The 11,932-nt window shown below is 44.9% G+C and overlaps 1 protein-coding gene across 2 annotated transcripts in view; it reads left to right on the forward strand.

Annotated features, from left to right (window-relative positions):
• The window catches only part of thoc2 (THO complex 2), a 65,341-nt gene that overhangs the window by 35,751 nt on the left and 17,658 nt on the right, over positions 1-11,932 (forward strand). For both annotated transcript variants that reach the window (XM_017474134.3, XM_017474137.3), the window contains exons 16-28: positions 636-720; positions 1,279-1,372; positions 1,826-1,906; positions 3,072-3,168; positions 3,455-3,572; positions 4,144-4,323; positions 7,913-8,077; positions 8,628-8,903; positions 9,588-9,729; positions 9,866-10,023; positions 10,266-10,394; positions 10,532-10,663; positions 11,912-11,932. The exon at positions 11,912-11,932 is cut by the window's right edge and continues 164 nt beyond it. In XM_017474134.3, coding sequence (XP_017329623.1) covers positions 636-720; positions 1,279-1,372; positions 1,826-1,906; positions 3,072-3,168; positions 3,455-3,572; positions 4,144-4,323; positions 7,913-8,077; positions 8,628-8,903; positions 9,588-9,729; positions 9,866-10,023; positions 10,266-10,394; positions 10,532-10,663; positions 11,912-11,932 — 1,678 coding nt within the window. The remainder of the gene's footprint in view (positions 1-635; positions 721-1,278; positions 1,373-1,825; positions 1,907-3,071; positions 3,169-3,454; positions 3,573-4,143; positions 4,324-7,912; positions 8,078-8,627; positions 8,904-9,587; positions 9,730-9,865; positions 10,024-10,265; positions 10,395-10,531; positions 10,664-11,911) is intronic.

Below are 11,932 nucleotides of genomic sequence, written 5' to 3' on the forward strand. Positions count from 1 at the left end.
ACTTAGGCTCCCTAGTGCAGTTAAAGGATGAACAACCGCCGCTCGTCTGCTTGTGGTTTTTTTTTCCCCCCCTCTTCCCCTCGCTTTCTTTCCGCACCACTGACCGGCTCCTTTAGACGCGTTCTTTTCTTCATATTTCGGTTTTTGACCAAGGCACCAGGTTTCCTCGGTGATTCCGTTGAAACCCTGTTCCCAGCAAACTCGCAGGCCTCAAAGAGAGAGGATCTTGCCCAGCATCACGCTCATCCCAATTAAATTCCCTTCAAACCCGCAGCGTGGGTGCGCGCCGCAGTGAGCTGGAGCGCCTCATCAGACGTGCTAGAGCAGCTCGTCAAATGTGCTAGAGCTGTCCTCTTTTTCACAGTACACATTCATTAAAGCTGTCTCGTTCTCGCGAGGGACTTCTAGCCTCCCGGAGCTTCTTCGTCATCCCAGCCACCGCAACGTTACGTGACATTGCGGAATACTCGCCGTTAAGATGGCCGACTTTACAGGAAAAGGAGAGCAGAAAGCAGTTGTACAGCATCAGCGAAGATGCTCTTTCATCTAGGGCCTTTGAAATGTCTTATGAGTAAAAGTAACTTTGTTTTTGTAACAATTTGGTTATATAATCCCTCTCTTTCTCTCTTTCTCAGGCGACTGACCAAGGAAAACGTGAAGCCATCAGGGAGGCAGATTGGCAAGCTGAGCCACAGTAACCCCACCATTCTCTTTGATTACGTGAGTGTTTTGTCACTCGTGACGGCCGTAACGGCTGGCCTGTCTCAACGGCACGTTTTTACTCAGACCCTTTTCTTATAAAGCCATCACTTTCCACTGCTCCCGAGATCACGGAGCGTTTTTAAATACCGATCTGCGGCCTGAACGAAGTGACGCTAAGTTTAAATACGGCCGCTCTAAATCTAGCTCCTCCACAGACAGTGATTACAGGCGGTGAATCGTGACATCCTGTACGCTTGGAAACGTTCGACAGTAATGACCAAATATTCGCAACTGCTTTATGCAGATACGAGTCACTGTTAAAGCACTGTTAAAGCTTGGTTGGAGTCGAACCAGACGTCCAGGGGGCGGAGCCAACACAGTCCCTACGTCCCAATTGGCGTATTTATACGATGTTCTTTTATTTATACTGTACTGGGGCATACTAACACGTCATGTAATGGAAGAGGACGTCTTGAAAGATTTGAAACGTCACGGAAAATCTTATAAACCTGCATCAGTGTAAGATATTAAATATATAACGGCATTGTTGTGTGTGTGTGTGTGTGTGTGTTTTAGATTCTCTCCCAGATCCAGTGGTATGACAACCTTATCACCCCCGTGGTGGATTCTCTGAAATACCTCACCTCTCTCAACTATGATGTTCTGGCTTGTATCCTTTTCTCCGCTCTCCCTGCTGGGAAGTACAGCCCACCACCCACCTCTGTGCCAAATAATAATCCTGCTCAGCTCCCACACACGCACACACGCACACGCAAAGGAACACTCTCCCAGGAACTTGCTGATACTCTGAAAACTCCAACCCTGTTATTTGTCGCCGTTCGCAGTGACGTGGAGTAGCTCACCTTGACTAGTAGTTCCACCCAACTAATGTGTCCGCGCCGTTAAAAAGAAACACAGCCAGCCTTGTATGCTTAAACTCTTGCGTTTTGGCTAAAAATACAGCCGCTCGTCACAGATTCTGCTTCGATGTGGTTATGATGTCGACGACAGCCCTTTCGACTATATTTTGAGCAAGTTTAAAATATGTAAATGACTCATGGAGATTCAAGACTGCTGTGTTATCTGAAAGAGATGTTGTACGGCCTTGATTCTGTTTTCGTAGATTGCATTATCGAAGCTTTAGCTAACCCGGAGAAAGAGAAGATGAAGCATGACGACACGACTATCTCGTCCTGGCTTCAAAGTAAGTTTCGCCACGCTTTTAATGTGGATTCGGCTGAATTCTGCTGTGTCCAGAGGAATTCCTCATAGCCTAAGACTAACGATAATCACGTCATTCAATAAAGAAAACTGTCTAATTGTGGGTAAGATTGACGTCTCCCCATTCACACCTGAAACCTTGCAACACTAACAAGTCACATGACACCGGGGAGGGAAAATCGGGCCCAATTTGGACATTTTCTCTTAGGGGTGTACTCACTTTTGTTGCCAGCGGTTTAGACATTAACGGCTGTGTGTTGAGTTATTTTGAGGGGACGGCAAATTTACACTGTTACACAAGCTGTACACTCACTACTTTACATTGTAGCAAAGTGTCATTTCTTCAGTGTTGTCACATCAAAAGATATCATCAAATATTTACAAAAATGTGAGGGGGGTAGGTGTACTCACTTTTGTGAGATACTGTGTGTGTGTGTGTGTGTGTGTGTGTGTGTATATATATATATATATATATATATATATATATATATATATATATATATGTATATGTATATGTAGATCTATATATAGATTATCTATATCTACATCTGTATATATTTATATGTGTGTGTGTGTGTGTGTATATATATATAAACTATTAAATATAGAAGTAGGTAGATAGATGTATGTAGATATAGTTCTAGATCGATAGATGGATATATTTTATGTAGAATAGGTCATCATTGTACCTGGTCTCCTCCAAAATATATGGGGGGGGGTGCCACATGATAGGGAAGGCTTGGGGGGCTTTACATACAAAAGGTTGAGAACCTCTGCGAAAGGGTAATAATTATAACGCGCACGTCCTAATCAGTTATTCTTCCCGTACCCTGGGACACAGCTGACACGCCACGTAATCGCAGACTAAGTATAAACGGAGTTAAGAAACCTATAATGATTGATGTGGTGACTTATTCATTTATTTTTTGATTAGGAGACTAACTTGTCTAACGAACCTGTCTCCACAACATTCAAATCTAACTATAAACCGCTAGTCGTTTGCAAGTCGCAAGAGACGGTGGCGTAAAGATGGCTTCATTATAACACTCGAGTTTATTACATATTTAATGCTTGACCATTTTCGCTCACGCTTGCGACTCTTGTTTCTCTCAGTAAATCTGACCCCGTTGGACTCGGCTCTGTTCTAGGTCTCGCCAGCCTTTGTGGAGCGGTTTTCCGGAAATACCCTATCGAGTTGGGAGGTTTGCTGCAGTATGTGACCAATCAGCTGAAGGCGGGGAAGAGGTATTGTTTTTAAAAGGAAATCCTCAAGTCTGTATTAAGCAATGTTATGTAATTGATTTTAGTTTACCGTGATATGCCGAGAAGCAGCAGGTTTAGCCCGGTACCGCTGAACTAATTGTACAGTCTGATCTACATGACTCGTGTCAAGCATTCAGGTCCCCGCCAATTTCTGAGTAATTTTCTCCTTTGTTTACGCTCCTATTACTCGGACTTTAAAAAGCTCCCACGTTTTTAGCAGTGCTTTCAGTTATCTAAGCTTGTACCTCTCCTCTCCTCTCCTCTCCAGTTTTGACCTGTTGATCCTGAAGGAGGTGGTGCAGAAGATGGCCGGGATCGAGATCACAGACGAAATGACAGCGGAGCAGCTGGAGGCCATGACCGGAGGAGAGCAGCTTAAAGCAGAGGTGCAGTAGTCCTGGTCTTTTAGAAACACTTTCTCCAGCGGGTGAAGTAAAAGGTTTTCTTCAGCTGCGATGATGAGTCAATGAAACTAGTTAACGTGTCAATGGAACCACGTGATAAGATTTTCGTCTGCATGTGAGCGTTTACTTAACCGAAAAATGCCAGTGTAAGACTGACTATGCCTCTATTTTTTTGGGGGAAAAAACTTCAATATTCCACTTATATAAAGCGTAGGCTGGGCCTGCTCTACATTATCTGAGGTTAACAGGACACGCTGTACTTGTGTCCTGTCCTCTGCGATCTCCTTCTAATAAGCGTTTTGCCCAAAATACCAGAGATACAAGAAGGAAATCTGTCCGTTAGTAAAATGAATCTCTTTCAGTGCGTGTTTTTTAAATGTTTTTTATTTGAATATCTTCTACAAAGTGAGTATTTGTTTAAATATTGAACGTTTTGTAGATATGAAGTGATGGACAATATAAGAATAATGGTTAATAATAGCGATAGCGTAACCTTGGGGTAAGTGAATCCGCTTGCTCATTCGTGATTTTTTTTTTTCTATTTTTGGAGTAGGGAGGATACTTCGGCCAGATCAGGAACACAAAGAAGTCATCTCAGCGCCTGAAGGACGCCCTGCTGGATCACGAGCTGGCTCTTCCTCTCTGCCTGCTGATGGCTCAGCAGAGGAACGGCGTGGTTTTCTCCGAGGGAGGGGAGAAACACCTGAAACTAGTGGGCAAACTCTACGATCAGGTACACGACCATCCCGAATTAGATCTCGCTGTGAAAAGTTCCAGACTTTTCTAACTGATGTCATTTTTTTTTTTTTTTCCCTCCCCTCCTAATCCCGAGGGAGTTTATGAAAGCGTTTCACACGAACAAACACGCACACGTTCAAACCCAGAGTTTTGCCTCTCTCTCTCCCTCTCTCTCTCTCGTTACCCAGCTGCACAGCTCAATTACTCGCCGGGTAAGCCAACGCACTGTTCATTTCCTCCACGTTTTCAAGACCCGCCACAATTCACAGCAGATGGTGCCAAAAACTCAACATCATCATCAACTCCATTTTGTGCTAGCATACAGAACGATCCTGTCTGTTCAGCGTTATATCTTTTTTTTTTTCTTTTTTTTTTTTTTTTTTTTCTTTTTCTCTTTGCACCCCTCTCTGAATGTCACAAATTAGAGCTTTTAGCGAAGGCACCCTCGCATCGTAGAATTGTTGGGAATAATTGCCCGCGGTGTGAATGTGCGACGCTTTTTTCCCCCCTGACCTCGGCAGGGAAGCGGTTTTAATTAATAATTTGGACTTGTTTTTCTCTCTCTCTCTGCGTCGGAAGTTGCGTGCGCCTCATTACAATCAGCCGAAACGCGTCAGACCTCCCAACGACGTCCCGCCGAGATTGATCGACTCATCTCAGCCATCGAATGCACTTTGAAATGTGATTGCATGGTTTATGCATAAAGCCCCCTTCGACACGTCAACAAAAATCCCCAGAATTAGTGGTTTGTCTGGCTTCGTCTTATTTTACATACTTTAACTCGGTAGACACTACAGGTTGTGATCTTGACGAATCGTGTTTACGAAGCAGTTCCTCTCGACGAACAGACGAAGCCGCCGGTATTCAGTTTAATTTCCAAATAAGGGCGTGTGCGCATATGAATGGTGCTCATGCGCACCTCACAGTTTAATTCGATGTTCGTCGATGGTTAAGAAATTGTCCTCACGATTTTTTCCAACGAGCTCACTTGGTAAAATTTCTCAAATTGTACACTATAATGGCCAAGAAGTACGTGGAGGCCTGACCATCACACCCTTATGTGGGTCTTCGCCAAAGTTGAGGCACTCAATTGTCAAGAACCACCAACCCTGTTTCTGGAGATCTGAAGACTTGACCTCCAACCATAATACATGCACACCTGACCATCTAACCATTGCCTTGAGAAGTTTACTGATTGGAAGGTAGATCTCAAGGAAGAGGGTTGGTGACCACTGTTTTAGAATGTCTTATAGCTAGGAACAGTGATAGTTGTCTGAAGGAGGTGTGGTGTTTTGGGTTGGTGGGTGGGGGGTGACATCAATTCAAGGCGAATCGGTTTCGCGGGCGAAACCCGAGTCATTAGATGATAGAGCCATCATCCCTTTTCTGGGATCTTCAAATAATAGAGAAACGGTCTAATAATTGCGTACACTGAATGCATTTCATTTTTCACTCTTTAGGCTAATATTGCGACAACGCTTCGTCACGTCCAGTCTTCTGCCCATAATGTCGGCGTTTCACTCAAGTACGTAGAAAGGAGAGAATTCGTAGCAGTATAAATCAGGTGGAAGAATGACTTTGAGAAGAATGACTCTCTGCCGAACCAGCCCACTGTTTTTTTTTTTTTTTTTTTTTCTTTCTTCTTGCCTTTCTTCTTGCTTTCTACATTCCCCACTCATTCACTGCAGTGTCACGCCTCCAACTTCCCAAAGACAGAAACGTATATTAAAACCTACAAGCGAAGCAAGGAAGGACACAGAAGTCGCAGCTCCAGATTCCCAAGAGGAGCCGTGTCACTCCAACACGGTTAGAGTTGTAAAACGCCAGAGCGAACCAGTCACCGTTCTCCTTTTGATGTGCGTTTCTGTGGCCGCTCTCTGACCGAGGCTTCTTTTGCCGGCTGAAACGAAGAAGCAGACGTTGCTGCGAAAGAAGCATCCGTCAGCGCATTTCAGAACGTGTCCGTTACATCCCACCGACCTAAAACTTAACACCGTAAACTCGTGTATTAACGATAAACTGCGCGGCAAACTGAGAGGGACCAACGCACCATGAACAAACTCCATGAAATCAGCCCCGTCGTCGGTAAATCGCTGGAACCAGATCGTCCACACCCGCCGTCGATTAGGTCACTCCAGGACGACACTCAGGTTTTTAATATTAGGAGAAGACTCGCCAACATGTACCTTCTGCCAGAATCCATTATCCTTGAAACATCTTTTATTAGACTGTACTGGTGTCAACCCCGTGAGAATCCTTTTTTTATTCACTCAATACTCTGGAAGTCAAACCTAATGCAGTTTTAGGGTTTTAAATAGATTTTAAAAACCTTATATAGAGTCCCTTAGACATTTCTCGCCATGAAAATAGCCATAGGAGCTGGCATGGATTTAAAAAAAAGAAAAAAAAAAAACCTTTTGCCATCTGTTAGGTTCTGGCTCAGTTCATGAGTCTTTACTGACTGAACTATCAGTTCACAAGGGCTAATTAAGGGTTAATCTGACACGTCGAAGCACTCTTTCGACGTCATTTACGCAGAGTTTAAAATGCAGTCAGCGGATTTATCGTACTTCCGCAGTCGGCTTTCGGCGTGCAGACGTTCAAGCGTTCAGCAAAGCTTTGACTGCGCTGTGTATAGGTCGCAAATGTTAAATATTTCAACTGCTGCTTAATCATGTCCGTAATCATCATCTCATCAGCCACAAAAGAAACAAACGGTGTTAAAACATTCAGATATTCCAAACATTTCCGAATTTCATTTTCTTCCGGTTCGTTTGAGTAGGCAGGAACTGAAACGTCTTTCTTTGTTTATTTTTTATGTGAAGGCTACCAATCCGAAGTACCGATCTCGTCCGTGGAATGTTCTAATCAGCCAATCATGTGGCGAGAGCACAAATGCATACAGTCATGCAGATACAGGTCAAGAGCTTCTGATAATGTTCACACTAAACATCAGAATGGAGGGGGAAGGGGGGGGGGTGTCTGATGTGTGACTTTAACCGTGGCATGCTTGTTGGCACCAGATGGGTTGGTTTGAGTATTTCAGATCCTGCTGGTCCGAGGAAAAGCAAAACCATGAAAACGTTTTGTTTGATGATGAAGGTCCCAGGAGATCAGCCGTTTCTGAAATACTCGAACCAGCCCACGTGGTCTCAACGTCCGTGCGACCATCAACATCGCAGAGATCACGCTAATCTTCCCACCGCACCCCCATTCTGATGTTTGTTGCGACCATAATCTGAAGCTCTTGACCCGTACTTGGGGAAAAATAAATACGTTGCCAGTTCACCAACAAGGAACCGTAGCAGTAACTGCATTTTTTTCAAATTCTTTTCTTTGCTACTTAGGATTTAGGAAGCTCTTTCCAGCTCCTCTTTGCCCCATTAAATTGCTTTACTGGCCAGTGCATTGATTTCCTGACGGGGCATGGGCTCCTGGTGATGAACGGCTTTAATAAAGCAAGGTGCAGTTCCACAAATAAATGAGCGACTTGAGGATTTAGGACGAGAATTTGCCCGGGAACCGTTGAGAGAACCTCGTCTAACGATGAACCGGTCCACTTCTTCTTGTCCTTTTACCTCTAGTGTCACGACACGCTGGTGCAGTTTGGCGGCTTTTTAGCGTCCAACCTGAGCACGGACGACTACATCAAGAGGGTTCCTCCCATCGACGTGCTCTGTAACCGGTTCCACTCTCCTCATGACGCCGCGTTCTTCCTGTCCCGCCCGATGTACGCCCATCAGATTATGGTGAGTCATGTAAAATTGTTCGTTTAATGATCTTGTCCAACATATAAGCTAGATTACGTCATCATGTGTAGTCATTATCGCTTCCTTTTAGTATTTATCTTGGCCACTGATGTGTGTATTATGTGTGTGTCGGGGTTGGGGGGGGTTTCTTATTAAGCTGCAAGATTAGACTGAATAGTAGAAAAATGCTGAAGTATGTACACCCCCTCCCCTTGCCTCAACAAGATTTGCGTGCCTGCACTCCCTGTGCAACTTTCTCCGTATCTACTTTGCAGCACATTGTCAACACTGCATTTTAGCATGCATCAGGAATGATGGTGTTTTCATAAAAGTGCCAGTGATTTAAAATCCCTGGCTCCAGCTGTGTAGCACAGAGCTGCTTAGCGGCGCTGATTTATTCCGGCGCGTTGCCAAGCCGAGCTCGTCCTCTGGCCTCGGTCTGCGAGCCGTGCCCACTCCGGTTTCATTTCACCGACACGTCCCATCGTTCCGTCTGTCTCTTGTTTCGCTTCCGAACGGCCTAATCATCCGGGTTTCCCCTTTTCCCAAGGCCAAGTACGACGAGCTGAAGAAGGCCGAGAAGGGAAACCGGCAGCAGCAGAAGGTCCACAAGTACATCGCGGCGTGCGAGCAGGTGATGGCGCCTGTGCACGAAGCCGTCGTCTCGCTCCACCTACCTCGCGTATGGGACGACCTGCGTCCGCAGTTCTACGCCACCTTCTGGTCACTCACCATGTACGACCTGTCCGTTCCCCATAGCGCCTACGACCGGGAGGTCAACAAGCTCAAGATGCAGATCAAGGCCATCGACGAGAACACCGAGATGGTAGGAGGCAACTTTTATAAGGACTGTTGTTATATTATATTAAAGCTGTATGCCATTACAGACAAGAGGAATAATATGGAATAGATCGCATCACAGATTAAAAAAAAAAAAAAAAAACGTCACGAGACCATCACATGTTCTGGCTATACGGCAAGATATAATTACATATGATTATAGATTAGTTTTAACGTCAAGATAAATATAACAATACGAAAAAAGTAAATTTCATCATCACTCATTTGTTCTTTCATGACTGTTGTTCTCAGCCGTTTTCGATCAGACACTAATTATCGTCGGATTAGTGGACGGTCTGGTAACTTTTTAAACGTTTATTTAGTCAGATTAAATCGTTTCTCACTCTAGCTCGGAGATGTAGTGCACTTTGAATAATAGGAAGAGTAATACAGTCGCTGAAAACTGAAGAGTGGAACATTGGAGACTTTTTTTTTTTGCGCGCACTATGTGGCTGAAGGGGCGGAGCTACGAGAGTCCGTCAACCGGCTAATATCAAACTTGTAGGTTATACTAAACCAGTCCAGCTCGTGTGATGAACGTGAGGACACTGGGTCGTGATCTTCACAGAAAGTAGCAGTTTTAAGATTTTACGTCTTCCGGGAAGCAAAGTCGTTGATCGCGGTGTTTTATTTTTTTTGTTTTGTCTTGGGTTTTTTTCCTCCGTCGAAGCCGCTGAACAAAAAGAAGAAGGAGAAGGAGCGATGCACTGCGCTGCAGGACAAGCTGCAGGAGGAGGAGAAGAAGCAGCTGGAGCACGTGCAGAGGGTCCTACACCGCCTCAAGCTGGAGAAGGACAACTGGTTACTCGCCAGTGAGTACCGATTTCTCCTGATCATAATCGCCTGGTTTTTTCCAACGGCGCAGGATATTTATGACTCTATTATATTTAAACAAGTTTCCTGTGCTCGACCCATTTTTCTCATTTACCTTTTCGTTATTTTTTGCAGAATCGACCAAGAACGAGACCATCACTAAATTCCTCCAGCTCTGTCTGTTCCCGCGCTGCGTCTTTTCAGCCATCGACGCCGTGTACTGCGCTCGCTTCGTCGAACTCGTGCACCAACAGAAAACGCCAAACTTCTGCACACTGCTTTGTTACGATCGCGTGAGTCTTTAAAAGTTTTTTTTTTTTACCCCAGAGATCGATCGTTCAATCCAGGTGCCGAATCTTTCGAAATAAGCGAGTGATTTTTAAAAAACACATACCGCTGCTTTAATGCACGTGATCAATCAGATCACGTGCATTAAAGCAGCAGTGTTTTTTTTTTTTTTTTTTTTTTAAAAAAAGCTTGTCTTGTTCGCTGCCTCATCTCTCACTTTCTTTGTCCCTATCCGTCCTGTCTTCAGGTGTTCTCTGATATCATCTACACAGTGGCGAGCTGTACAGAGAACGAGTCTCGGCGTTACGGCCGTTTCCTGTGCTGCATGCTGGAGACGGTGACGCGATGGCACAGCGATAAAGCCATCTACGAGAAGGTGCACGCTTGAGCATTTTATTCTTGTCGTCTCTGTACGTGCCAGCCGAGTTACTCTGTATCGGCGTGAGTGACGTTCTGTTTTTCGAGCTGCGACTTCAGCTGACGTGTGCTCGTCCGCTGCACTTTCCTTTCCAGGAGTGTGGCAATTACCCAGGGTTCCTGACCATTTTCCGAGCCAGTGGCTTTGACGGAGGAAATAAAGCGGACCAGCTCGACTACGAGAACTTCAGACACGTCGTTCACAAATGGCATTACAAGCTGACTAAAGTGAGTGTGCTTCTTGTTGCTTTTTTTTTTTTTTTTTTGAATAGATTGAGAGCACAGTAGTGTGCAGTGTGTGTAGTGAACGTAATTAGCCAAGTCGCCACGCATTTTAAAAATATTTTCCGGATGATTTAAATCTGCTCCCTAGCACCCCACTTATGATTTCTAATCTTCCATCCATCCATTGCCCTGCGATGGACTGGCACCCTGTCCAGGGTGTACCCCGCCTTGTGCCCGATGCTCCCTGGGATAGGCTCCAGCTTCCCCGTGACCCTGAAAAGGATAAGCGGTAGAAGATGGATGGATGGATTATAATCTTAACGCCATTGAATGAAATGAGATTTTACTCGGAAATTTCGTAACTTCGTAATTTAACAAATAATGTCGCCGCTTGCGTCGAGGAACGCGTCTAGACCCTTTCGGAAGAACCTAAAAGATGATGATGGTATGCCTCCTTCGATTTCGTCTTGTACGGCCCTCACTGGGAGCCCATTAGAGAAGGAAAAAGAAACTCGGTCGATCCAAAACGCCCGATATTGCATATTGGCTGATTAAGTGGACTATTATAATGCCACCTACAGACATAAAGGCCCGTGTACCTGTAGAGTTCTATAATTAGATTCAAGATGATTGTAATTTCTGATGCAAACCGATCCCTCTGGTCTTAAAAGGGATGCCGAGCAAAGCGTTCTGTGTATTTGTTTATGCAGTGCAACGTTTACATTCACCGGGCACTTTATTAGGAACAGCTGTACACCGACACGTTCATGCGGTTACCTAATCAGCCGATCGCGTGGCTGCTGTGCAACGCATAAAATCATGCAAGTCACAGGCTCTGGATGACGTTCACATCAACCATCAGAGTGGAAGGGCGACAGTGTCATCTCGGTGATTTCGGGCATTGCGTGATCGTTGGCGCCGGATACTTGGCGGGTTTTGATTTTGTATAACTGCTGAGCTCCTTTTGATTTTCACGCACAACAGTCACTAGAGGTTTAGAGGTTTAGAACACTTTTGGGATGGGGTAGAACCGGAGTTTCGCCGCATGAAAGAACACACGAAAAATCATATCAACGTGGACCGTGTTCTCACAGGAACGTTCCCAAGAACTTGTGGAGTCCATGCAACGAAGAATTGAGGCTGTTTCGCCAGCAAAAGGAAGCCCTGTCCGGTTTTTCTGATAAAGTGCTCAGTGAGTGTGGATAATCGAAACCTTTTAATAAGACTCGTGTTTTGTGTATCGTTTCTTAGGCTTCAGTGCACTGCCTGGAG

This window comes from Ictalurus punctatus, chromosome 8 (assembly GCF_001660625.3).
Source record: "Ictalurus punctatus breed USDA103 chromosome 8, Coco_2.0, whole genome shotgun sequence".
In the NCBI taxonomy this organism is placed as follows: domain Eukaryota; kingdom Metazoa; phylum Chordata; class Actinopteri; order Siluriformes; family Ictaluridae; genus Ictalurus; species Ictalurus punctatus.